The 25,278-nt window shown below is 41.1% G+C and overlaps 1 protein-coding gene across 2 annotated transcripts in view; it reads right to left on the reverse strand.

Annotated features, from left to right (window-relative positions):
• The window catches only part of ZMYM4 (zinc finger MYM-type containing 4), a 31,012-nt gene extending 15,729 nt beyond the window's left edge, over positions 1–15,283 (reverse strand). Inside the window, exons 1-16 of one of the 2 annotated variants that reach the window (XM_053964626.1) lie at positions 15,246–15,283; positions 14,729–14,845; positions 12,721–12,788; positions 11,984–12,154; positions 9,198–9,276; positions 8,258–8,510; positions 7,506–7,680; positions 7,184–7,396; positions 5,064–5,214; positions 4,283–4,398; positions 3,892–4,164; positions 3,245–3,395; positions 2,811–2,983; positions 2,570–2,720; positions 1,378–1,518; positions 1,048–1,085 (exon numbers count right to left, since the gene is read on the reverse strand). In XM_053964626.1, the coding sequence (XP_053820601.1) occupies positions 1,048–1,085; positions 1,378–1,518; positions 2,570–2,720; positions 2,811–2,983; positions 3,245–3,395; positions 3,892–4,164; positions 4,283–4,398; positions 5,064–5,214; positions 7,184–7,396; positions 7,506–7,680; positions 8,258–8,510; positions 9,198–9,276; positions 11,984–12,154; positions 12,721–12,788; positions 14,729–14,822 (2,247 nt within the window). In that variant the 5' untranslated portion in view covers positions 14,823–14,845; positions 15,246–15,283. Of the gene's footprint in view, positions 1–1,047; positions 1,086–1,377; positions 1,519–2,569; positions 2,721–2,810; positions 2,984–3,244; positions 3,396–3,891; positions 4,165–4,282; positions 4,399–5,063; positions 5,215–7,183; positions 7,397–7,505; positions 7,681–8,257; positions 8,511–9,197; positions 9,277–11,983; positions 12,155–12,720; positions 12,789–14,317; positions 14,846–15,245 lie in introns of both variants that reach the window. The other variant, XM_053964625.1, reaches the window with a different exon arrangement.
• Positions 15,284–25,278: the final 9,995 nt, after the last annotated feature.

Below are 25,278 nucleotides of genomic sequence, written 5' to 3' on the forward strand. Positions count from 1 at the left end.
AGCTTGCTTATTTGGTGCTTTCTGGTCTCCATCTCAATTTACTTTGATCCAGCAATAATGTTGTTTAAAGCTAATTTTGCTAATAAAGCTTATTTTGTTAACAGTGCAGTGAACAAATCTGCAAGAATATTTGTTTTCTGTCGTCAAATAACTGCTATAAACTTTTGACCTTGGAATTTTACTGATGGCAGAGATATAAAGAGGAATTATATTAAGATACTTTTGATGACTAAAAGTCTGGCTGATACAGACACCAATGAAACTGAGTAAACTAATGTGAAAGCACTGAAAACAAATAAATGTAAAAAATGAACAGCAATGCTGGCAGCAGCAGTATCATTTCCTGACTGACTATTCATGCTTGTACTAATGTCCTGCTAACTGTAATTTTCAGTCATGCATTCAAATAACAGGATCTGTTTCAAGAGGAAAAACTCATACTCTAATCCATAAGTGACACTCCAGCTAAAAGCAAAGCTGTCAGTCTTCCAGAACCTACAGCTACATAAAAGCATCTCTGTATTTTAGGAGAGCTGCAAGATGTTACACCACACACCTCAAAGAGCTCAGGAATAGGAACTCTCTGAATTATCCCCAGGTAAGTGGTGACAGTGGCTCCCCACAGCTCTGTTACCACACTGACAGGGAGTGGGGAAGGAAAATGAAGCTGCAGGAGCTTGGTCACGTCAGTCCCAGCAGCACAGGCTGGTCCCCTCCTCCCAGGCTGGTCCTTTTGCTATCCTATCCCACTTCTGGGCACAAAAGGCAGCCTCAAGTGCAGAAGCCACACGTGAATTACTTGGGAACCACAGACACCTCAAGAGTTACAATCTGACAAGTTTTGCCTTAACACATCCAATCTGCCAGTGGACACAAGACTTTTGTATCTAAGTTCTATCCATTTTTTTAAAAAGCATCTGCAAGCTGGATGATTTTTAAATCCTCATCAAAAATTAGTTACAAAACGATAGTGCCAAATTCTTGGATACTTTACTTGTTATTGATACAATCTGGGCAAAATTGAAAAAAGTCTCTTGTAAAACTTACATCTCCTATTGTTTTTGCTGTCACAGTAGGGACTGCACCTGTGAAGGAAAAAAACAATACAATAACATGTCTACTTATCATCAAGAACCATAATCCATATTCTGCCAAGGTCAAGAAAAAAAAAGTTCCAATTAAAACTCATTCCCTGATGTATGTACATAAATTTAAGTCATTATTTATACCTAGATAAAGGAAGGACAAAAGCAATCATCTGCAGCGATGTGAAGCATAATGAAGAAGTGGCCGTTGTTCTCAGTAAAATCCCTGAGCAAATATAAATGTTCAGGAATAGAGATGTAAAAGTACAGGCATCATATTCAGCTGCCTTACCCTGTAAAACATTGTTGGAGTTAACAGTAGGCTGGGCAGCTGGGGTGCTTGCAAGGGACACCACGTTTGCTATGACAGGGGTTGAGTCCTTTCTTAAAGAAGGAGGGCCTGAGGAGGAGGCTGGTGCCATGGAAAGGTTTGCTGGACACAGTGGACAGAAGAAAATGAGAATAAGCAGTAAGATAATTGAGAAAAAAAAGCATTTCTGAAACAACACCCACCCTTCAGATCTGTCTCCAGATGAAAGAGGCTGCTGTGTGAGAAGGGGATGTAGGTGTCAAGTTGTAGCATTTCGGTTTAAGCAGGAGCCAGTTCCACAAGCAAATCAAGCAAGAAGGGAAAAGAGCTCCCACCAACGTAAGCAGCAGATTGCACCAAATTGAAACAACGTGCACCAAGCTGAACATGGCCTGGTGCACACTAAAAACTTCCAGTTAATATTTTATTGGTTTTGGGTATCCTACTTTTGCAGCCACTCAGTGGGAAATTATGCCCCTCTTTAGGATCAGTGATATCCCTGCCTTTTGTCTCCCTTTCTCTTCCTGTCTTTGAGGGCCTTTCAACTCTTTGTGTCTCATTCCCTACAGAAACTCATAGTTCCTAATCCTGTGGACTTCATTCCTACCCTCATTCCCATTCCACCTGCACAAGGGAACAGCTACAGCACTTGTACACCTTGGGATTGATAGTTCCCAAGAATCAACACTTAATGACACAGAAATGGGAAGTCTTCATATGCCTACAGACTGCACAGAAGTGGCTGGTTTAAGTGCATATATAGGAGTCTGTATTTAAAACCATTAATCTACTAATTTCACCACTTGATTGTTAAAAGAATATTAACATTCTACCCTATTTTCTAAGTGTTATGAAGACAGGGTAGATATTTAACATGTCTGCAGTAGATATCATTACATTTTACTCCAATGAAACAGGCCTTTCTTTCATGAAAGTGACTGAAAGCAAGTGCCTTTGCTTCATCTTCTCTAAAATTTGTTTGGTACATGAAGCAACTGCATTTCATACCTATGGAAGTCTGAAATGGTCTCAAACCAGAGCCCACTCAACAGCAACAGACAAGCTCCCCAGGAGAAGACAGATCTTAAAGAGTTCACTGAAGTGAATTTGCAGATAAACATCCATCTCACTCCCCCACACATCAAAAGGCAACACCATCCCCAGCCTGCTTTACCTGTGTTGTTTGGGAGTGGAGGGTCAGGAGCACCTTGCTGTTTACAGAACAACAGAATACAAAGCAGATTGCAAAAATGCTTCATCTCCCCTTGCCATTTTATGGACTCGCTGAGTTTACCTTGTCTCTTACAACCATCACACTTTGCCATCTAGGAAAATAAGAGTGAGGAAGGAATTGAACACATTTGGAAACACCAACAAGGGTGCAAAAACCTAGAGGATGTGAGAATATAGCTTACCTGGTAAAACAAAACCGTGAATTTAGACATGCACTCCTCTGAGCAAAATTCCTCTGTTTTCCCCCCAAAGTGACTCTGGACCAGTTTGGGGGAAGTCTGTAAACAGTAACTGCACATTTTACAGTGGTTTCCCCAGCGCTTAGACAAGTCGTGTTTATAGAGCAGTTTACAAACTAAAAGAAAACAGCAAAAACATTCTTTAATACCGATATGATAATCCCTCAGCACTCCTAATTCCTGTACTAAGTGATGTCTGAAATAATTCATTGAAACATACCATTAAAATGTAAAGTGTGTACAGGGGTCTGTGTTCCTAAACCTAAAAAACAGATTCCTAACTTAAAAATATTAGATTTCTTTTAGTATTACTGATAATTTTAAGGCAAAACACTTGTGACTTGATTTCTCTGAAAGAGGGTTTTGCCCTTTCTTACCTTCACTACAGAATGTTCTCTCTATGCCTGAGACTCTCACTGTCTCCTTGATAATTTTCTCAAACCTGCAGTATTCACACAAAGCTGTCATATTGCCCTTCTTCTTATACTCATCACAGCAGGTCTTCCCACAGAACTGGAACATTTTACCCTGCAACACAGCCAGAATATTTTGGTTTCAGTGTTTGAATGAGTCACATCCCAGATAATACATTTAAATTGTTAATAGAAATGCAGAAGAGTATTTATACCCTTAGAAATCAGAACAGAGCACTGGCAGATGAGTCTCCCCATTTAGTTTTATAATAAAGCAAAATTTCTTGCAGAAAGCCCTCACCAATGTGCTTTGTCCTTGGATTAAAAGCTACATCCCTGGGTCCAAGAGACAGGGATGTGTTTATTTAGACAGGCAATTGTTTGGTTTGGGGTTTTTTTTGGAGTTCTTTTTTTTTTTTTTCTGGTTTTAAGACCATAGAGATAGCATCAGTATTAATTTGATATTGGTTAAACCAAATCAATTTCAAAACCCTTCGTAGCAGGTCTTTGCAAGCAACAAAGCAGTACTGACAGACCAGTGCACATAAACCACACTTCTTTGGGTTTCTGTTGTGAAAAAAAAGAGCATTGAAAGCCCTGATCTTTATTACCTTGTAATCAAGCAGTTCTGGTTTGGTGGCAAATGATCTGTTACAGTGCTGACACTTGATTTTCACAACAGAGCGGGTAAAGGTGACCTGCTGGCACTGGGCAGCCAACCTCTGGAGCCCTGCTGCAGCTGGGGTGCTCGTGGAGCTGGGGGACACAGTGGAGGTGGTGCCAGTGGCTGAGACCACTGTCCCCGAGGAGATGCTCACAATGACCTGGCCCTGAGACAGGGGCACCACTGAGGAGTTCAGTCCTGCAGGCTTGTTGAACAGATTCTGTGGGAAAGCAAATAGACAGGCTTCACTTTACAGGGTTACATCTTGCACCTGGGTATTTCCACCATCAATTTAGCATTCTGTTAATTCAGCTAAGAAGAAATCCTAGATGTCACACCTGAAAAGCTACTACACAATTGTAGCTGCAAAAATTGCGTATGCTCCCATCTGACATAGCCAAGTGATACTGAGGGTTTGCTGAGGTTTTACAGCTGTTGCACTGAACTTGAACACCTGAGGGTGAAACAGAGAAGAAAAAGTGATTTATGCAACATCAAGTTGTATTGCAGCTAATTTTGCACCGTGCATACAAAAACAGAGTCTGAATGATGAGCCAAGGCACAGACAGAAGCCCAAGACGACGTTTCCACAGATTCAGAAGCAGACACTGCAGCTGCTGTGCCTGTTGCTTGCCAGAAATTTAATTAATCTCCCAGTATCCCTAGGATGTCAGTAAGCATTTTTCTATTTCCACATGAAAAATAGCTGAAAATGTTTGCCTAGCTCCACGCAACATTGGGCAGAGGTAATAAAGCTGATCACCCCAGGGAATAAGGGCCAGGAGAGTCCCAGCAGTGGCATGGCACATGTCCACACAGGAGGTTTGTCTAGCTGGGAAATCCACCAGCTGCACTTCCAAGAGCAAAAAAAAAAATAGATTTAATATTGGTTATCATGTGGAGCTCCCTAAAACCAAAACTGAAATAGCTGTACTGTCACTGCTACATTTATTTACAATAGAATGCCCTTTCACTCCCATCTCAGCACTTCCCTTAAAAATAAAAGCCACTTCCCACCCTCCCAAAAAAAGAACATCAGCCTTAACTTTCAAGACAAAGAAAGTTGGGATATGAGCCACAGGAAATGAAGTTTCTATAGAAGTAAAAGGATAAGCTTACCTGAAGAAGTGACCATTTTTACTCTGTAGGCTGACAAACAGTTAACAGAACAAAACAGTTCCATCTTCCCCAAGTTATTTGCGCCCTCCACCATCTCAGCTGAAGATCTCAGAGATTTACACAGTGTGCAGGGTGTAATTTTAGCTGACTTCTGTGAAAACAGGGAAACTGCTTGTTCATTTGAAACTAGGCATTGTTTTATTAACCTGGAAATTGCCACTAATATATAAAATATTTATAAAATGTGCCGGTGTGCTCGAAACAGCATTTGTTTTACAGCTGAGTTATGTATGTTGCAGAGTCATTGATTTGAGCTCTGATTTGAGCTCCTTCCCAGGCCACTTGAATCAGTAGCAGGCTGTCTGGGTCTGTACTCCTACAGGTACTAGCACAGATCAGCACCTTGTAGCAGACAACTTCCAACATCTTGCTGAGGGGATTGACATTTGGTTATGGTCTTTAATGCATCAGCTGTGTAGGTAAACAATATTCCCACTGAAGAGATGAGGAAACAATGAACAGGGAGAAGCAGGTCCCCTGATGATGTTTGATAGCAAAATGGGAAAGAGATCCATCTGCTAGAAATAATCCATTTTCAGTGTGTGGTCTACAAACTTTTGAAGAGAGACACAGGAAAAATCCTGATTTTCAGAGACACATTTTCTGCGCTTAAGGTTTTTTTTTTAAGGTCTTTAAGTTCGGAAAAAACTTTGAGAATTAGTGCACCAGATTATTTTAGTATGACAGCCTTAAAAATGTACTTTGTTCTATCACTAGCTATTCCAGCTCTTCACAGGACAGAACAGAATATAAGCTTTTAGGGATTTTAAAACACCCACAAATCTCCAGAAACTATCAGAATGTACCTGGCAATTGAGCTGAATACTGTTTAAAAATCAATTAAAAATAGATTTGACTTAATCTTATAAGCTTTGAACATACTCTGTTTTCAAGAGAACTATCACATATGGGGTTTTGATGTGTGATATAAAAGCAGCATGAAAATCTTTCCAGCTTATTTAACTTTATCTCCAGATTTGTTTCTGAGGACAACTAATTCTGAAGGTAATTTTCTGGATGAAATACATTTACCATAATTTTTTTTTTTTTTTTTAATTCATTAGGCCTTTTTTGACCTAAGTGGCCTGGATAATCTTACAGCAGAATCAAGTCATAAAATGAAGTTCCATTCTTTTATCAGAGGGCAATTTTTCCTAAAGTAATTGCATTACAATAAATCAATCAATAATTGAGCTATTATACTAAATTAAGGTTCTCTTAAATGCTCAGGTCTTCAATAATCAAAAATAAATATGAAAAGTTTAAAAGTTAAAACCATAATTATCAGCTAATTATTACTTTCCCTTTCCACTTAATTCAAAGGCTACAATGTAATAAAGAATACTCTTTAAGGAGCATCTCAAGGCTGAAAATAGTCACAGGAGGCTGCTGCTTGGGGGATCCCACTGTGTCTTCTCCCACACTGGAATTCTCTGGTAGCTGGTCCAGTGGTGAGAAAAAAACAGAGCAACACATTTGGGCAAAGATTAGGCAGCAAATGATCATCCCTGGAAGTGTTCAAAACCTACTTTGACCTGTGACACTTTGTCATATGGTTTAGTGGGCATTGGGTATTTGGTTGAAGGTTGGACTTGATGAACTTGGAGGGCTTTTCCAACCTTAATGATTCTGTTATTCTTGAAATGACAAAAGCAGTTACTTTAGACCAATACAGCAACTGAAATAATCAACCAGTAAATTGGGTGTTTTTTAAAGCACCTATAATCAAATTAAAAATTAGATGGATTCTATTTTTAGTATTTTGTCCAAATACAGAATCATGGAATCCCAGAATGATTTGGGTTGGAAGGGACCTTAAAGCCCACCCTGTTCCACTCCCTGCCATGTGCAGAAACACCTTCCACTATCCCAGGCTGCTCCAAGCCCCAATGTCCAACCTGGCTTTGGACACTTCCAGGGATCCAGGGGCAGCCACAGCTGCTCTGGACAACCTGTGCCAGGGCCTGCCCACCCTTATAGAGAAGAATTTCTTCCCAAAGCCCAGCTAACCCTGCCCTCTGGCAGTGGGAATCCATTCCCCCTCGTCCCATCACATGTACCTGCTTGTAACCTGTCATACATATGGAACTGCAGAATTTTTTGGACTGTCCCTCTATCTGCAGGATGTGACACTGGCCAGAGCCACTGTAGCAGTATCCTCCACAGTATTCACAGCAGTTCATGGTCAGGTTGTTGGCCGAGCGGAACTGGGAGAAACAGGCGTCGCTGCAGAGCTTGTGCACCACGTTCTGGTAATTCACCTCGTGCCTGATCTGGAAGAAAAGGAATATACAGCAAGGACAGGAAGAATATGTGTGTCCATCTCTGAGACAGCAAGTTGTGCTGAGCTAAAGAAATTCAAATGAGGAAAATGGAAATTACCACTGCATTCTTCTGGCACATGCTGCACTTGCTGGAAATGCTGTTGGTGTGGATAGTGACAATGGGCTTCCTTTTCAGTTCATATGTGGACAGACAAGACTGGCTGCAGAAATCCTTACTGGAGTCTGTGTTGTCAAACTGGGCAGTGATTACGTCCTTTGGGTTTAGAATTTCTCTATGGAAAAAGAAAAACAAACACAGAGATAAAGGATTAATGTGGGTTTCATGTCAACTTGTTGTTCTTCCTTATTCTGGAGACTAAACATTCTCCAGGAGAGGGTGGATCCATTTAATTAAAACCTTGAATACATTAACTCACTCATGTTTTACTTCATTTTAGGGATTCATAAATCTATTTTTCTTCAGAAGAAATAATGCATAAAATACTTTTTGAAAATGTACTCTAGTTAGTAATTTTGAGAGTGCAATGACATTTTGAAATGGCAGGAAGATGTGGGACCCTCTGAAATACAGTTTTTCATATTTGGCTCATTTAAATCAAAAAAAAGAGAAGATGCATTCTGTACCACAGAGGCTTTTAAATCTATGTGTGTATAAAACCCAATTAAGGAAATGGAACTGCAAGCAGACAGCCCAATTAACAAGGAACAGCATCAGCCACCAATTTTTGAAGGAAAGCATAAGAGGGGCAGCGCTTCCGACACAGCGAGGGGCACAAGAACAGAACTGAAGCCTTTCATTATCTGCTTGAATATCAATTATTAGTAGAACAAAGGAAGGCACTGTCCTACTTTGAGCAGCTTGAGCAGGTTTTCTTGGTAGAAGCTGGTGGGCGAGAAGCTGGAATGGTGTATCCAGTGAGGCACAGTGTGGAGCAGAAGAGCTGGGTTGAGCCTTTCCTCTGGTAGGCAGTTTGCCCCTTCTGCAGGATTTTTTTACAGCCAGAACAGGAAACCCGAACAGCTGTGCTTGGAACTGAGGGTAGCATTTTACTCATGCCAGAGGATGCCACAGCAGGCTGGAAACCTGATGACAGCTGTGGAACTAAAAAAAAAAACACACAGAGAAAACACAGAGTAAGTGTTACAGATCCATTACAAAGAACTCACTGGTGTGCAGGGGCAAGCACAAGACTCATGGCTTTATTTGGGTTGTCAGGGTCTAAAGGAGAATCAAATAGCAGATGAACTCTCCACAAATACATGCCCTGTGCTGGTTTTCTGCACAGCAGATTTTTATACCCACTCTGAAGATGGAGAATGCACTTTTAACATCCCTTTCATAGAATGGTTTAGGTGGGAAGAGACCTTAAAGAGCATCCCATTCCACCCTCTGCCATGGGCAGGGACACCTTCCACGATCCCAAGTTGCTCCAAGCCCCAGTGTCCAACCTGGCCTTGGACACTTCCAGGGATTCAGGGGCAGCCAGAGCTGCTTGGGGCAACCTGTGCCAGGGTCTCTCCACCCTTACAGGGGAGCATTTGTTTTCTAAATCTGCCCTTAAGACTATTTAACACGTTCAGTTCTCCTATGCATTTCACATTCAATTTTCCTATGCCTCAAAACCACAATTATTTTATAATCTCAATTTCATTCTTTCCAAACCAAACTAGTTCTTCATTCCTACTGGGATCAGACACAACGAACGAAATGCAGAGTGACCTGCAAGACTATTTGCAAAGGTGACACATTTTACAGATTTAAATGAAATTAGTTTTGCCTATTCCTTACCAAGAGGATTGCCACTGACTGAAAATACAGCACTGATTTTCAGCTCCCCTTCCTGAGATTTTGGCTGCTGGCCGTACTCCTAAAACAAAGGGAAAGGAAAAGGAGAACAAATACACACATGTAATAACAGGTAACATGATTCCATTCTTTCACAATGCTGCAATGAACCTCAGGGAAGAGTAGGTTTCCTAAGCCTGCTCCAAAGGCTGGGTGACAAGTGAGCACCACACACAGCTCCTGCTCAGAGCTCCACAGCAAACCACACCTGAGGGGATACAAATGGACAGGTGGGGCTGCCTGGTGCATCCCCCTCTCCAGCTGCACTCCAAGACACCTCAGAATTCAGCCAAAGCTTAAGGAAATCTCTGCTTTCCATTCAATCTTTCCAGCTGGAAGTGCTTTGCAGCCCTTGGCCCTGTTCTGGGAAAGAAGTTTTATCTTCACATAAAGGAGGATAGCAATGAAATAGAGCTGGGACCACGCAGGGGAGCATTCTGCATTAACCAGGAGTTAGGACCTTGGAGCAGCCTAAGGTGAAGCTTTGCAGCAGACCAAGGCTGGCACCACCAGGGCCAGACCATCAGAGTCCCAGCTCCAGCACGAGGGGAATCACCTCACATTTGGTACAGGATGAGAAAATCCCTGGACAGCTGCTGGTGCAATAGCTGACATGCTATAAATGACTGGCTAAGTCCCCAGCAGCTATTCACACTGACAGCACGCTTCCTGCCCCTGCTCTCCCTGGAAATCTGAGCCAGAAAGCAGCTTGGAACACTCCACATGTAAATTTTAATAGGCTGAATAACATAATCTCTTGGAACTACAGAGATGATAAGATTTAGCCTACTTACAGTTTGGGAGTAGTGAGGCTTGATGTCATGTTATGACTGAGCTAAATTCACAGTTGCTGCCTGGCTGCCAAGGAAACCAATTCAGAATCACTAAGCAAAAGGAAGCTCTCCCTTTCCCAGTGGCAGTGAGATGCTCCCCCAGCTTCCACCAGCTCCCAAAATCCCACAACAACGTCCACTGAGCACATGCTCAAACTGAGCAATCCTCTCACTCCTGTGGGAAAATTGGGAATTTCTATTCTAGACAACTAAACTATCTCTCAACGTGTTTCCCAGGAGACAGGCAGTGGTATTCCTTGACCATGTGAAGCATCAGACTGAAACAATCAAATCTCAGAGAAGCTTGAAGCTGGGTATGGGCATGCTGTGATGAGATTCTTAAGCACCATTTTTATTATTACTACCATTTAAAAAATAATCATTTGCAGACATACAGTTATTTAAGCACTTTAACTGCAATTGTATCATTAGTCAAAAGTAGGAAAAGAAATGGAGGCAAATCCTGACATCAACTGTGCATGATCAAGCAGTTTCACAGCAGCATAACAGTGCTGAAAGCCAAAAACCTTCAGCTCCAACTATTGGTTACAGCAAGAAATGCTCTTATCTTTCAGGAAATATAAAAAAAAAATCCATAAAATCCCCCCCATAGTAATTCCAATCTAAAGCAAAACAAAATGAACTCAGTTCTCCTACTTTTCCAGTATCAGGCAGAGTTGATAATCACAGGATTTTACTCCAGGAAGGAATTTTTTGAACCATACGATATTTGACATTTAAATTCTTCAAGTCTTCATTTTTACTTATTAATATGATCTTTGATAACCACAGACATCTCGCCTTGCATTCCACACAAATCCACACAGCAGATGCCATCTTGGGAGGACAAAAGAAGAGACAGATTTAACTAATCTACACGTGGTTTGACATTCTACAGGTTCAAGGAAAAATAAACCCAAACAATCCCACAGAGACTGAACAAATCAGAAGGACAGTAAAATCTCAAGTTGCAAATATTTTACTTCTTAAACTGAGAGTATTATGGGAAAAGAAGAAAAAGTGCTGGGAAGACAGGCCCGGAGAGCAGAGGAGGTTCAGCAGAAGGACAAAGACTGATGCCAAAAACTAACACCTGCACAAGAACACCAACACTCCCATGTTGGTGCAAAGGGATGCATCATTTTGGGAAGTCTTGCACACCTTTAACATATAAAATCTGGTATGTAACCTAGATATGAGCAGTGAAGAGACAGGAATTGCAGCACAGCTCGTTCCCCTGGTGTCACACAGCAAACCAGTGGCACAGAGATTGGCTGGAGCTCAGCAACCCTGGCCCCAGCACTGCTCAATCCATAGGTCAGACCTTCTCCAGGTTGCAGTTACTGAGTTTTGTACCTGCATCATCATAAAAAGTGTCAGTCTTGAATGAGAAAGTCACTTAAACATATACTTAAATTGACTTCACTGATGTGTAAGTACTTAAATATTTTGCTAAGTCCTTTAAGTGTTAATTTAAAACAAGAACAAACTACTGTGCTTGCAAAGGCAGCTTTTAAGAAGGACGTAGCAGCAATAGCTGCTTTAGTTCATATCTCTAATTGTGACCACTCATAAGTTATTTAACAAAATGTGATTTACGGTTTATTTCCTAGTTAGATAAAGTGTCTATGTTGCCACAGATTTAGTTATAGAAGTTTTAGAGCACTGGGCTTTGTTTCTAACTGAAAAGAAAAACATTTTCAGAGACAAGGTAACAAGACATCAAAAAGTTGAGGGGGGGTGGGTTTCATAGTAGTGTAAGAGGGAAAAATCCTTCTACTAAACTATGTTCTTCAAGTTAAATTTCGGTCAACAAACCAAATAAATGGCTGAATTTTTGTTCAGCTTAAGCGGTCAGCTGTCAGACCAAAATGAGAAATGCAATGGGAAACTTACCTCAGAATTACCAGGTTCATCTTTAATTTTGTCTAATAGTCCCTGCTGTGGGGCCATAGCTTTAGCATATTCGTCATCCAAAGGCTCCTTCTTAATTCTAATATTTGGTGCAAAGGAATTCCCCAGCTCTTGTCCAATAGATTCCTTACTAGAAAATAGGTAGCTAGACTCCTGAAACAATAATATGAAAAAGAATTCACCCTCCTGCATCTGCCATGAGGAGTTGGGCTGCTGCCAAGGGGAGTTTGTGTTGCAGACCAAGAGATTTGGGTCCTGCCAAGGTGGGAGAAATGCTGGGCAGCAGCTGCTGCCTCAACCTCCCTGCAGCCCCCTCTCTCATCCCACCCCCAATGCTTTCCACTCCTCTGGCCAAAGCAGAAGACACCCAGCTCTGTAAGTTGGTTGTTTGGGAGTGTCTCTTGTGGATACAGCTGTTCCCTGGCTCATGTGGAAAAAAGGTAGCAGGTCAGGTGGATGCATCCAGCTGTAGGTTCGGCTCACCGGTCACTCCAACCATGCTGAACAGGAAAGTGGCTACCAAAAGAATCCTCAATCCAAAGAGAGGCTCAGGAAATTTTTACAAAATTATATGTACTGTTTAAGTAGCAAAGATGTCTAAGAGTCAGAAGATCAGTTTCCTTAACACTCAAATTTACACTCAAATACAAAATACGTATTTTGAATTATTCCAGCATATCGCTGCACTTGCAAAAGTGGTTGAAAGATCTATAGCTTACCCTGAAGTTAGTTTCTGGAGTTTGTGGCGCTAACTGCGTCCGTAATGTTTCTTCTACTTGATTATGAACTGAGGAAAACATATACATTAAATAGAAATGAATACAGGTTCCAATGCATTTCCTTTAAAACTAGCAGAGTCTCATCCTGCTCCCCAACCCGTGTCTGACAGCACCTCACCACTATTAAACTACTCCCTTTCTCCTCCCTGTAGGTAAGGTGGTAATCCCTAAAGAGAATTGACTCTTTTTAAATTATTCAATTGGATCATTGTTTTCCCATTCCAGCAAAATAGTTGCAAGCTTCCGACGCAAATTCTTCATTCAGGATTTTCCACACCTCAGCAGGTTCTGAACTCCCCTGTTTTGACATTTAAATCACAAAATACTTTTCAGAGCAATATCTTCCAGCCTTTTCTTTGCTTTCTGATCTTTTGCTTTTCCCCTCTTCTCAGGAAATAGCATCTTCTGCTTTTTTAGAATGTATTATTTAAAAATTTTGGATTTGCCTAGATACTGGATTCTACCATGAGCATTTATCATTCTGGTTTCAACTACTGACTACTTTACCTGATCTTTTAACTGTAGATATTTACAATTTTCTGAAATACATCTTATGTACAGAAACATTCTTCCCTTGATTTCTAGCTGAAGGTAGAAGTAGAGGTACATCTGTAACTTTGCTTTATTTTAAAAGGTATCTTTATTGCTTCTCTATCATCGGTGCCACCTGGAAGCACTGATTTTAAGATGCTGCTGCTGAACATATAAAGTTTAAACCTCAGAACTGTAAGCTGTGAATGTGAACAAGCAGCCAGGAGTCCCTCACGTGCTGGCTCACCCTCCCTCTGTTGAATAAGATTAAACCATGTGTTCCTGCTTGGTTATTCTTAACTCCTTCATTCACTGTTCTGCTGTAACTTTCAAGAGCTTGGAAAGACAAAAATAAGTGTGTAGGCAGCAAGATTATGGAGACTGTCAAATGAGAAAGGGATTTTAGGCTTCTTTGGTTCTCTCCATGTTGGCTGGATGAAGTCCAAGACACAAGTATTTGAGGAAGAAGGGGAGCAGTCTCCCAGGAAAAGCAGATTTCAAGCTATGTTCTGGCTTAGTTCCTGCAGACACTAACTCCTTTCTAACAAGCCTTTCCCTGATACTATCAAATCCATACTGCTTTAAATGCCTAGGCATTAGTGAAGAATTGGTGCTTTGCTCGAAAAATCTTTACTGGCCATCAACTTAACCTAAACTTTATCACCTTGTCTTTTATGAAGCTCTATGGTCTATAAAAAACAGTGAGAAAAACCAAAAGGAAGCTTGAATTGTCACGCAGCTTGGTTTAGGAAACCACAACAACAAAGCATATGTTGAGGCTCTGTAACAAGCTGTGGAGGATGAGACCTCCCTGACACTGCCAAGCCCTTCTCCTAACACAGAGTTCATTGGATTTCAGGGCTCTTCATAAAATGCTCCCCTACACACAGCTCTGCCTGTTCTCTTCAACAAGGTGATGTTTTTAATAATTAGCCCTATTGCTGATTTCTCTCTAGCTCTTTCTTCCTCTTTGCTGGGCAGCCAGGTCTATTATGTCAACAGTTACCTGCTTTGTCAAGAAAACTGCTTTTCAATCTAGAATCCATATCTTTAGGGATTTTTTCCAAGCGTTTTTCACGTTCTTGAAAATGTCCTTCTCTATTCTTGTCCTTTGCTGAAAAAGTCTCTTTGCCATTATCTCGTGTTATGCTAAAATCTTTTCGAAGTGATTTAAATACAGGGCCCTGCTCAAAGGGGGAAGTGAGATCCTTCTGGATTGCATTCTGAACCTGAATTTCTTTTTCACTGTCCAGTTCATGATCTGGAACTCTCTTGCCCTCTTCCAGATGATCTTCATCATGAATTGCTGCAGAAAGAGTGTCTTTTGGAGTGAAATTCTGATCATCTTCGTTGTCACTCCCAACAACAGGTATGCCTGCAAGATCCCCAGAGTTCAGAAAATAATCATGATCATCACCCTGCAGTGAATTCTCAGGTCCTGCTCGATTCGGTACTCCATAAGACAAGCTGTCGAGGGCCGGTGTTAAGTTGTGGTCAGCGTCCTCAGACATCTCTGCATCCAGAATTTCACCACCTAGGGGGAAAAAAAGATCCCAGTGAACTGTCAGAAAATTGACCGATTTCATGTGTAACAAAGGAGAAGTGTGAGTGTCCTAATCTGGCTGATGCTGCAATTCCTTGAATATTCTCAGCCTTCTTGGGCCAACATTACTGTGAAAACATTGCTGACACAGAAATGGTTCAGTCGCCCTCACCACTCTGAAGCAGAAGCTGAACTGAGTAAAACTAACCAAAGAAAGAAAAAACATTAATTTCCATTCACCTCACTTGTAGCACTTGTGGAGAAGGCAATGCAGGAGGGAATGAGCAGGAAGGGCTGGGACGAGGGCAAGACAGTCTTGTTCAGCAGCAATGACACTTCCAAGAAAGGCTTTGTGAAACTATGACATTAGAGAATAAATAGACATACTTACATTTTTCTGTAATATCAAATACTGCATCAGATTTATCTTCAAACTGTAAAAAAGGAAAGCACTGTGTCATTGTCTTGGTCAGCTGCCATGTACTTTGCTAAAAAGTATCTGATCAAAACCAAGCGGAAGGATCACAATTCCTCCTCCTCCTTCCTTCCTTGCCCCAAGGAAATTTTTATGAATTAAGACTGTTACATCACTGAGAAGCCACACTAACCCTAATGAGTTCAGAATACACAGAAAAGGTACACAAGGAAAATTTAGAAATAGTGTTGCTTCCCAGAGGAGAGAGGGAAAGGAATGTCAATTTTCTCTACTACCTGGGATACCAGTACCAGGTCAAGGCCACAGATTCTGCCCTGATACTCCATGAGCCTTCATTCCCTCTGAACATCATAAATGAAAACCAGGAGCACGGGCAGCTCCCACTGCCATGGGCTGCACAGGCCCAAGGGTTTCACCTCTCTTACAGGGAATTTTCCCCTTTCCAGGAACAGGGAAATACAATGCTTAACTTCCCAACACAGCGAGTGTCAGTGTGAACGTAAGCACAGAAGACCCAGATGCTGAGTGCTGCACAAACATCTGTCTGCATTAAACATCCTCTGACAGATGTGGAAGTTGTTGGCATACTTGGATGCTGCCTGGAGAAGGATAATTAAAGTTTCCTTCAGAATGTCCAACTCATTAGCAGCCTTCTTTTCTGCCCAAGAGGTAACAGAAATTCATTTAAGCCCTCTCTCCTTTCTCTGCGTTGCCAGCTCTACACTTCTTTCCTGGTAGATCCTGCTCACACTGCAATTCTTAAGCCATCTTAGGGAAAGTAATGGGATTTGATAGCAAAGGGATGAGCCCTAATTTCATTTAACTCAAGTCATTTAGTTGATAAATCCGGTATTTCTCAGGAGTGTGATGGGAGCTATCAGTTTGGTAGCAGCCAGCTCTAGGAAAGGATGACAACAGAGGTCATTTGATGGCAAAATGTCCCTTTCCAATACCACTTGCAGGTCTGCAAAGACAAGGTGGCTCCTTCAGCTTAACTGGACACACATGGAATAGTGAGGACATGCCCAGCATGGCATCAAGTCAGTTGGATACTGCACCAGAACTTTCTAGTTTCTCTGAGCAGACACTTGAGGCTGGAAAAGTAAAACAGAACCAAAGCAAAAAGTAAAACAGAACCAAAACAAAAAAAAGGTTACAGTTCCACAAAGCCAATGCAAGTCTTCTCCATGTAATTATCTACAGGGAAAGACTAAGGAAACACCTCCCAGGAAGGTTTGCAAGGCCTGAGTCTGTTCCTGCTGTAATGATCTCAGCAGTGTCTGGAAGAGGGAAGTTTAATGTTGATCTAGAAGCCCATTAACAGTCAACTAAGTTTACACAGGTGTAAAACTAATCCCCATAAATACTGGATATACTAAGTGCTCATACAAGCTGCTGAGGACAGGGAGAGCAGGGGTGGGCTGCTTTTAGAGAAGAACATGGAAAGGAACTTGTTGCCATTTGATAATAATATCAGAGCATTAAGTTTTTGGAGGCAAAAACAATAGCCCAGGTCCTTGACTCTACACTGACCCTTTTTTGATCCTTTTTTGCTTCCTTTCAGGAATCCTCTGTCCTCTCCAAAAATGTCACAACAGAATTTGATAGTAGGACGAAGGGAGTTTTCAGTTGAGATGAGCTCATTCTTTTCTCAGTGTAGATTTGTATCAAAGTAGTTCTTTAACTCTTTTGAGACAAAAAGTACCTGGGGCAAAGTATTCCAGGTCCTGCACAACCCTGGCTCCCTTACACACCCAAACCCTAGGTATTCCTTCTCCCCTTCTGGTGGTAACAAATCTTTTGCCAACAGCAGACAACCCCAGGAATGCTTGCATTACCAAGGGATACATTTTGCAGTGTGTATCTCTCTAACTGTTTCATTCAAAGAAATACTAACAGGTAAGTCAGCACAAGGGGCCACCTGCAAGAACCTGAGGGACTCCCATAAACATTATGGAGAAGCTGGAAAACATTTACAATCTACCTGGAAAGAACCCAAGACACTTCCCAAACACAAGGTCATCGTAGGGAAAAAAACAACCCTGTTTTGTTTCTTCACTCATTATTTTGTGAGGATATGAAAAGGAGAGATCATCTTGGATATCTTCTTCTTTCAAAAGGTTTTTGAGTACAGAGGAAGATCTGTGTCTGTGGTCAAAAGCTTTCCCTGGAAATATTTATAAACCAAGAACTCCAGCATCTGACAATACCAGCAGCCTTATCTAAGCCACCATCTAGTTTCTGACTGTGAACAGCATCAGAACTCCCACATAGTGTAAATTCAAAGGGAGAAAACCAGGAAAAGTTGGGATCATCGTGTGTGTGTATACATATGTATCTACATACACATATATATATATATATATATATATATATATATATATATATATATATATATATATCCAACAAATTACTCATTCTATAAGTCTATAACTGGCCTGTCCCTGAAATTAGAGCTTTTTTTTTTTCAGCATTAATGTGGGGTATTTTCTCAGTTATACACTTCTAGTCCCTTCCCCAATGTCACTACAGTCTTGTTTAATGCCATCTCATGGAGGAAATTTTGTGTATCACCAGTTACAAAAATGTATCACTTTAATAAATCACGTAATAAATCAGCTTTTAACCGGATTAGAGTCTTGTATCACCCAGAAATGTGAACAACACCCAACTTACTATTTCTATATTCTATTACAGTTCTGCAAGGCAATTCCCTCTTTCCAGTCCTCATGTTTCCTCCTTTAATTGCTGTTAATTCCTTTTGTTTCTTCTGCTCAGATTTTTCAAGATTTAGTGAGAAGTAGAGCAAAAGTACTTGAGGGGCAAACATGGAAACTGATGGCATTTCCTCTGGGTCACTTTTGCCAGATCTAAGGAGAAAGGTACCTCAACAGCCAGCATTAAGTCTTTGATAACTACCAAAGGGAAGTCTCAGGAACAGAGTTTTCTGCTCAAATACTGAGGCTTCAACTCTTCAACTCAGTCCTCAAAACACACTTGCAGTTGTAAAACAAAACTCAGTAATACAATATTCTAAACCATCTTCATTAAATCACCTTGGCAAATATTTGCCAGAGAATAATAATTCTTAGTGTTTTTCATCATTTAACTCTGTAAGAGTTTAATACAGAACAGTTTGTGTTTGGTATTAGTGAAATTCAATGTTTTAGGCTATACCTTTTTAGTGACTGCCTCATTAGCTAGCATTGTACACAAAGTGGTGCTCTGCCTACTCAGGCTGTAAAAAACAAATAAATGGATGAATGAAATGAAATGAAACAAGAATACAGAAATGGTGACAAAACAATGAGGTATTTCTGAAAGACATGTGACTTGCTTAAAATTAACTACTCCAAAAAAAAAAAAAAAAAAAAGACAGCATTGCTTTTATAACAAAAATTACAATTCCACCAGATATGTCACTGTTTTTTTATAGATGTACATGAGACTCTAAGGGAGCAGTGTCACAGCCTCAGCACTAACCTGCCTTTGCTGGGAGCAGGGGACAGAAGGACACATATTTACACTTCAATACTATGTGCTAATTTGAAATAACTAAAAGCTGATCCATACCTTCACGGTGTTCAACGTTGCCATGGCATCCATAAATCAAACAATTCATAGATTATTTTTGTGCAATATAAAGAGAGAAGCTGCCTATGGCTACAGTATTGCTTTGTATGCAAAACAGAGAATTCCATTAAAAAATGAACAAAACAGTGTAACTACTTTACACACACAGAATGTCTTTCTAGTAAGTTGCTGAAGTTTGATCCTAGATTTTAATATACCCATAAGCAAACTGTGGAAAGGAAGCAGATGTTAAGAGAACTGCAATTAAGAATAGTCAGAAATAAAAACTACAGTCAGTTTGTCTGTAGTTTCCTTGCCCCTCTATGCACAGCATAACCCCCACTCCAGAATTCATTCAACTAAGACACCGTTTGAAACCAAAAAAAAAAAAAAAAAAAAAAAAAAAAAAAAACCCAAAAAGGAATTGAAATTTCAATTGCTATTCTTGAGGCAGGTGGGGTGAGCTCAGGAAGCATCCCCTGACCTTTTCCACGTGGCCCTGGCAGGGATGCCAGGCAGGGATGCCAGGCAGGCAACAGCGCTGCACCTCTGCCACCGCAAAACTCCGCGGCACGCACAGAATTACACAGCGGGTCCTGCCGGAGCTGCTTCCCACTGAAACACGGCCGGCCCTACGGATTCGTACCTTCGGAGCACCTGGGGAGGGAAGAGACGGGGTAACAAAGAGCCAGGCTGCTGCACATACCTGCCACAGGAAAAGAAAGGCTGCGGCAGGAAGAGAACCTGGCGGGGTCACAGCCATAGAGCCGAGCGCGGCCGGGCCGGCAGAGCCCCCCCTAGCCGGCTCCGGGACCCCCGGCACCGCCAGCCACACGGCACCTTCCTGCCTGGGGACACGCTCCGAGTCCCCCTGGGCACAGGGACAGCGGGAGCTCGGCAGGGTGGCAGTCTCTGAGGCTTCCCTGAGCCGTGCTGAACCCTCGAAAAGATTGCTGTTAATCTGCTCTGAGGGTAACACAGTGGAGATGGTGATGGGAGTTTTTAAAGGCAAATCCCAAACATGTAAAAAAGCAGGCATTTCCCAGCTGCTTGTGGGAAATTCTGTTCAAGAAATACGGTTTTACCTTGCATCTCACTTACACATCTTCAATTTTTAAGTGGCAAGACAGAAGATTTAGGCATGTGCTGCTCCCCTTTAATTTCTGCGTTTTAAGAATTCTGGATCATTTACCAGAAATCACAGGGAGCAGTTCAGCATGGAATTTTATAGTCCCTTTCTGATATTCCTGAGCTTTTGGAATATTTACACACCAATTCCAAACAAGCCTTATAGTTTCCATACCCACCCAGCACACACACAGAACCTGCATATGTTACCAACATCTATGGAGCCAAGATGAATTTGTCAAACACACAGAAGTCGCAGAGAGCCTTCTTTTTTCTGGAATATCAGTGGGTTTAATCTATACCTCCAAAAACCACAGGAGGATCCAAGCTCTTCTCCCATTCACACACAAAATCATGGATTTGAGAAGGAAGCAGCTCCACATGTGATGGTTTCACCTTGCAATCACAGAATCCCAGACTGGTTTGGATTGGAAAGGACCTTAAAGATCATCTTGTTCCACCCCCTGCCATGGCAGGGACACCTTCCACTACCCCAGGTTGCTCCAAGCCCCAATGTCCAACCTGGTCCTGGACACTTCCAGGGATGGGGCAGCCCCAGCTCCCCTGGGCAACCTGTGCCAGGGATTCACTACCCTCAAAGGGAAGAATTTCTCCCTAATATTTGTTATTAACAACAAATTTCCTTGCAAATGTCTTTGCAAAGACACCAGATTTTGATGTGTTTTGGGCTTTTCAATTAAGAAACACACACAGACACAAACCACACAGCAAGCAAACAAATCCACAAGAAAGACTTGTTTCCAAACAAAGAATTTCTTCCCTCAAAACCTCACTCCTGGCTCTGTGCTGAACTTCTCTGCTGCTGGTTAAGACACAACCAACCACTAAGGCTGGGATTTTGGTTACACTAAGCCTGTAAATGAGCTGAAATAAAAATAATTCCAGTTTCTCACAGCAAAAGGCAGGACAACTAAATGGGAATTAAAAGGATGTTAAAATCCCCAATATCAGAGCAGGGTCTGTGTCACACTATGTATGTTTATGCTGTGATGCTCAGCAGTTACTTACTCCAAACCAAGTGTTTCAGTTCAGTTACATATTTTAGCTTATTCCACAAGCAGGCCAGCACTGTCCAGATCACAAATGTGTGCTTTTGGCCAAAGCTTTCAGAAGTATGGCTAGTGAGAAGCAAAGCATGGAATCCCCTTAATTCCATTCAGCTCAGAAGCTGAACAGCTCGTTAAGAGAGAGCCATCACCGTGTCCTTTAGGGAAAGCCAGCCCAAGGAATACAACTAAGAAATGCCAAGGGTGACAATCCAGGGTGGAGCAGCAGCACTAGAACCTCAGGAAGATCACTCTACTCAGTGTCTCTCCCAGAAGAGATGAACTATGTTAGCAATTAGTTGCTACTAGCTACATTACTAATAGGAGAAAAAATAAACCCAACCCACTGTAATTAATTTTTAAAGAGAGTGAACTGTTTGAACCTGAAGTTCTCTGCTCATCATTACAATCTGTCCTCAATTAAGAAATCCACAAGGTGGTTTTGTGCACAAATTGGGAAAATTTACAACTGTAGCACTTTTTGCTTGACCCAGAAGGACCATGTCCTGCCCAGCCTGGTTTATGTTCCCAGCCCCACTCTGGTGACTGGGCTCAGCTCCATCAGGTACTGCAAGTCCTCTCCCTTCTCCTGAGAGTTCAGTGCCAACAGCAATTGATGGTACAAATGGGAGAGCCTGGATGTACATCCAATTCTATTTCAGTATTTTTGTCCTTAAAGAGACAAAATATCTACTTCATTCTTCAAAGTACCTTCCTAACTCTGGCTTCCTTTTTGCCTTTTCCACGATTAAACACAACAAAATCCTGTTAATAGCCTGCATTAACTGTACTTCATAAAGCTTTCTGAGTAAACAGCACCATATAAAGATGAATTTCAATACAGATTAAATCTTTTCATGTACTTTCAAGTCTTTTAAGAAATATCAAGATTCACAGAAGTACACAAATAAGTTCTTAAAAAAAAAAAAAGGAAGTACTCCAAAATGCCTCCTGTGGGAATAACTCTGTATAGTTGTGCTAATTCTGTTTCAAGTTCTTCTCGTCTAAATTTAGACAACTAAACATTCATTTATTAGGCTAATGATTCAAGTTTCCTCTCTTTCCAAAGGAAATTCTGGCAACGGCAATTTATCCTGCCCCGGACTGTGGACCAGGTATCAAAAGGGAAAAGGACCAAATGTAGAATTAAAGTCTTGGCTTTGTCACCAAAAATCTGATGTGTTAAACTTTGGTTATGACAACAATTGGTCATGACACTTTTTTTACTAAAAAATTCAAAGGCATTAGACACAACACACTTTAAAACTATCTAATGCAGAGGTAACCTCTATAATACTTCCAGCTACTTTTAAAATTAAACAAATTTATCTAAAGCAGTAGAAAACATGGCAACCAAAATTAAATACATGACCATCATTCTTCAATCATTATTTGCAGAAAGGACAGATACATCACATATTTTTTGGAGAGATATCAGTTTGGTAAAGCAAATTACAGTCTCTTAAACTTTTAATTTCCCTTGGAATTTCTGAGGAGCACTTCCAGAGGAAGAGAGAATGACACTACAGGCAGAACACAGGCTAAGAGGATGGACACTGCAAGCACCCCCAGTTCTGCTGACACGTCCTCAATGAAATACTCTCTGCTGCAGAAACCTTCTTTTGAAGAGCTTAGAGGATCCCACAGAACAAGTGTTACAAGCAACAGCATGAGTGAGGTCCAAGAGCTCTTAGGCCTTTACCACACTCATGGAATGGATGATGGAAATTATCTGAACTGGGTCAGTCATTGACAGAAAACCTTGGAGTTTGTGAGAGAAATCTTCCTGTAAGACTTGCTCAGGGAAAGGCATTCTGGAAGGAATGATGGGGTACAGGAGTTATCAATCGTAGAATCACAGGATGGTTTGGGTTGGAAGGGACCTTAACGATCATCCAGTTCCAACCCCTAATGAAGAAAAGTTGAGATAGCCACTTCAAGAACATTGTGAGTGATTTCAGAATTAAATTCCACAATCCTAAAGATGAAAAAGGCCTTGAATGCGGCACAAAGAGCTGACTTAACTTTCTGTATTTTACACAACGTGAAAAGTCTTAACCTAAATGCCTGGGATCCATTATGCTAATTTTTGGAAAGAGAATTCAAAGGTTAAGACATTAAAACAGCCTTTGAGAGGTGCACAAGCCTTGGCAGAGAAACATTTTTATCATCTTTGTACCATTCTGGAGTTATTTGGCAACAAAACTTTCTAAATAAGATGAACTCCTTCAACTTTTAATTACAGTCATGCAAAATTAAAAATCTTTTGCAAACATCTGTTTTATTAATGTGGACACCCAAGTGTTCACCTGTTCACACCACATTAATTTCCAACAGTCCAAGTGTCAAATTTCAGTACGGCCCAAACTGTCTCGCCTAGTCCAAGGGGGTTGTAGACAACTGTTGTAAATAAATGAACATTGCAGTCAAAACAATTAACTGATCAAAACAATGATATTATACACAAATTAAAGTTGAATTGCCAAAAATATTTTTATAAACTACATAAAAAACATACTAGCAGATACCCTTCAAGTTAATATTGATCTTATGTAGTAAATGTTTTCCTTAGCATACACAACAGTTTGATTTAGGGCAAAAATTAACCTGCTTTAAAACAAATTAGCCATAAAAACTTACCAAAACCTATTAAAAATCAACTTAGATAAATTTCTGTCAGTCTTAGACTGGCAAAAACTTTATTCTTTACTTTGTTGCTCATTCATGGATTGAGTTAAAAGATGGTGACTGCTTATCCATGGGATATGCAACATGCCAGTTTCAGTGTATGTGCTTCTGGAATAATTGCAGAGATTCTAATACTGAAAAGAACAATTCTGAAAACACCACCAACTGCTAAGCTCCTGTCTGAAGAAATCATTAAATCACTCTTTATTTTCTCCACACAAAGGAAAATAATTTTTACAAGAAGTGCTTGTTATGCCTTAGGCACAAGACTCAGAAGAATCCAGAATCATGACCTCCTGTAGAATGGGAACTGAGCCACTGTGGGGAAGAGAACTGGGATATGCAGGTCTTCCATGACCTCATTAATTATTAGGAGATCTCTGTGTGCTGGATTTACAGTTTGCTAACCTCACTCCTCACAGGCTCCATCAGCCTTTGGAGCAGCCCAGGATTCACTTCTCCCCGTGTTCCTCAAGAACATCTTGTGGCAAAACCAGCTTTGGGACGGTGCCTCATGGGCAAGTTGTGTTTCCTCTTTCCTGACTTACTTGCCCAGGGCAACAGCACTTTCCTGGATCATTCCTAAATTTTACTGAAGTCCTCTGCTTCAGCAGGAGCAGAGAATGTTGGCAATGCCAAGAGCACGGGAAGCTTTCCATAACCTACAGGGACATGTGGAGCAGTAACTGATGGAGACTTCCAGACTTGGCACCCAGGGAATAATTAGCCAATGGAGAGGGAAATGATTTTTCCTGAGACCAATGAAGATGACATTGACTGGATGATAAATCTGTTGTTATTCCTCAGTGGGTAACTGACAAGCTTGGGAAGAAAACAGGCAACCTTCTCTTTTTCTGCAGGTAACACCACGTAACTCTACAGATAAAAGGAGCATGTCAAGACAATGAGCACAAAGAAACCAGAGACACCAGGACAGACTGCACGACCTCTGAGCAACCTGCTCCAACACTTGACTGTCCTCATGGTGTACAAGTGTTTCCTTATGTCCACTAACATTTCAACCACTGGCAATGAAGTTTAATTCAAGATTCTCAAGCTACCGTCCTACATGCAGCCATTTCCCTTCACACTTCTTGCACCTGGCCAATATTTGATTCCCCCAAAGACCTGCATGTTTATGCACTACCTGTGAGCAATTCTACAAAATTCCAGGAGCCTGTAAGTGAAATGTTTGAAAGACACAGGTTTAAGAAATCCACAGATGATGTTCACTCCCTAACTGCAGAGTAGTCAGACATCTACACAACTCACTCAGTGAGACCCTGAGAGGTCATGTTCTGTTTGGTAACAATTAGTTTCAATGTTTTTCAATAATTACTTTTACAAGTTTCAAGTTCCCTGGTACAAATTCAGCGACTGAACTTCTCTCCCATGCGTCAGTGGAAAACTTGAGCCTCTGCTCTTGTCTTTCCCAAGGCTGGAGAATGGGAAAGCTTCCTCATCTTTGGGAAAAGGGAACTGGACAGCTCAGTCTTACAGTGGGCTATGAACTCTTCCACACAAGAAGAAAC

This window comes from Vidua chalybeata, chromosome 25 (assembly GCF_026979565.1).
Source record: "Vidua chalybeata isolate OUT-0048 chromosome 25, bVidCha1 merged haplotype, whole genome shotgun sequence".
Taxonomy (NCBI): Eukaryota; Metazoa; Chordata; class Aves; order Passeriformes; family Viduidae; genus Vidua; species Vidua chalybeata.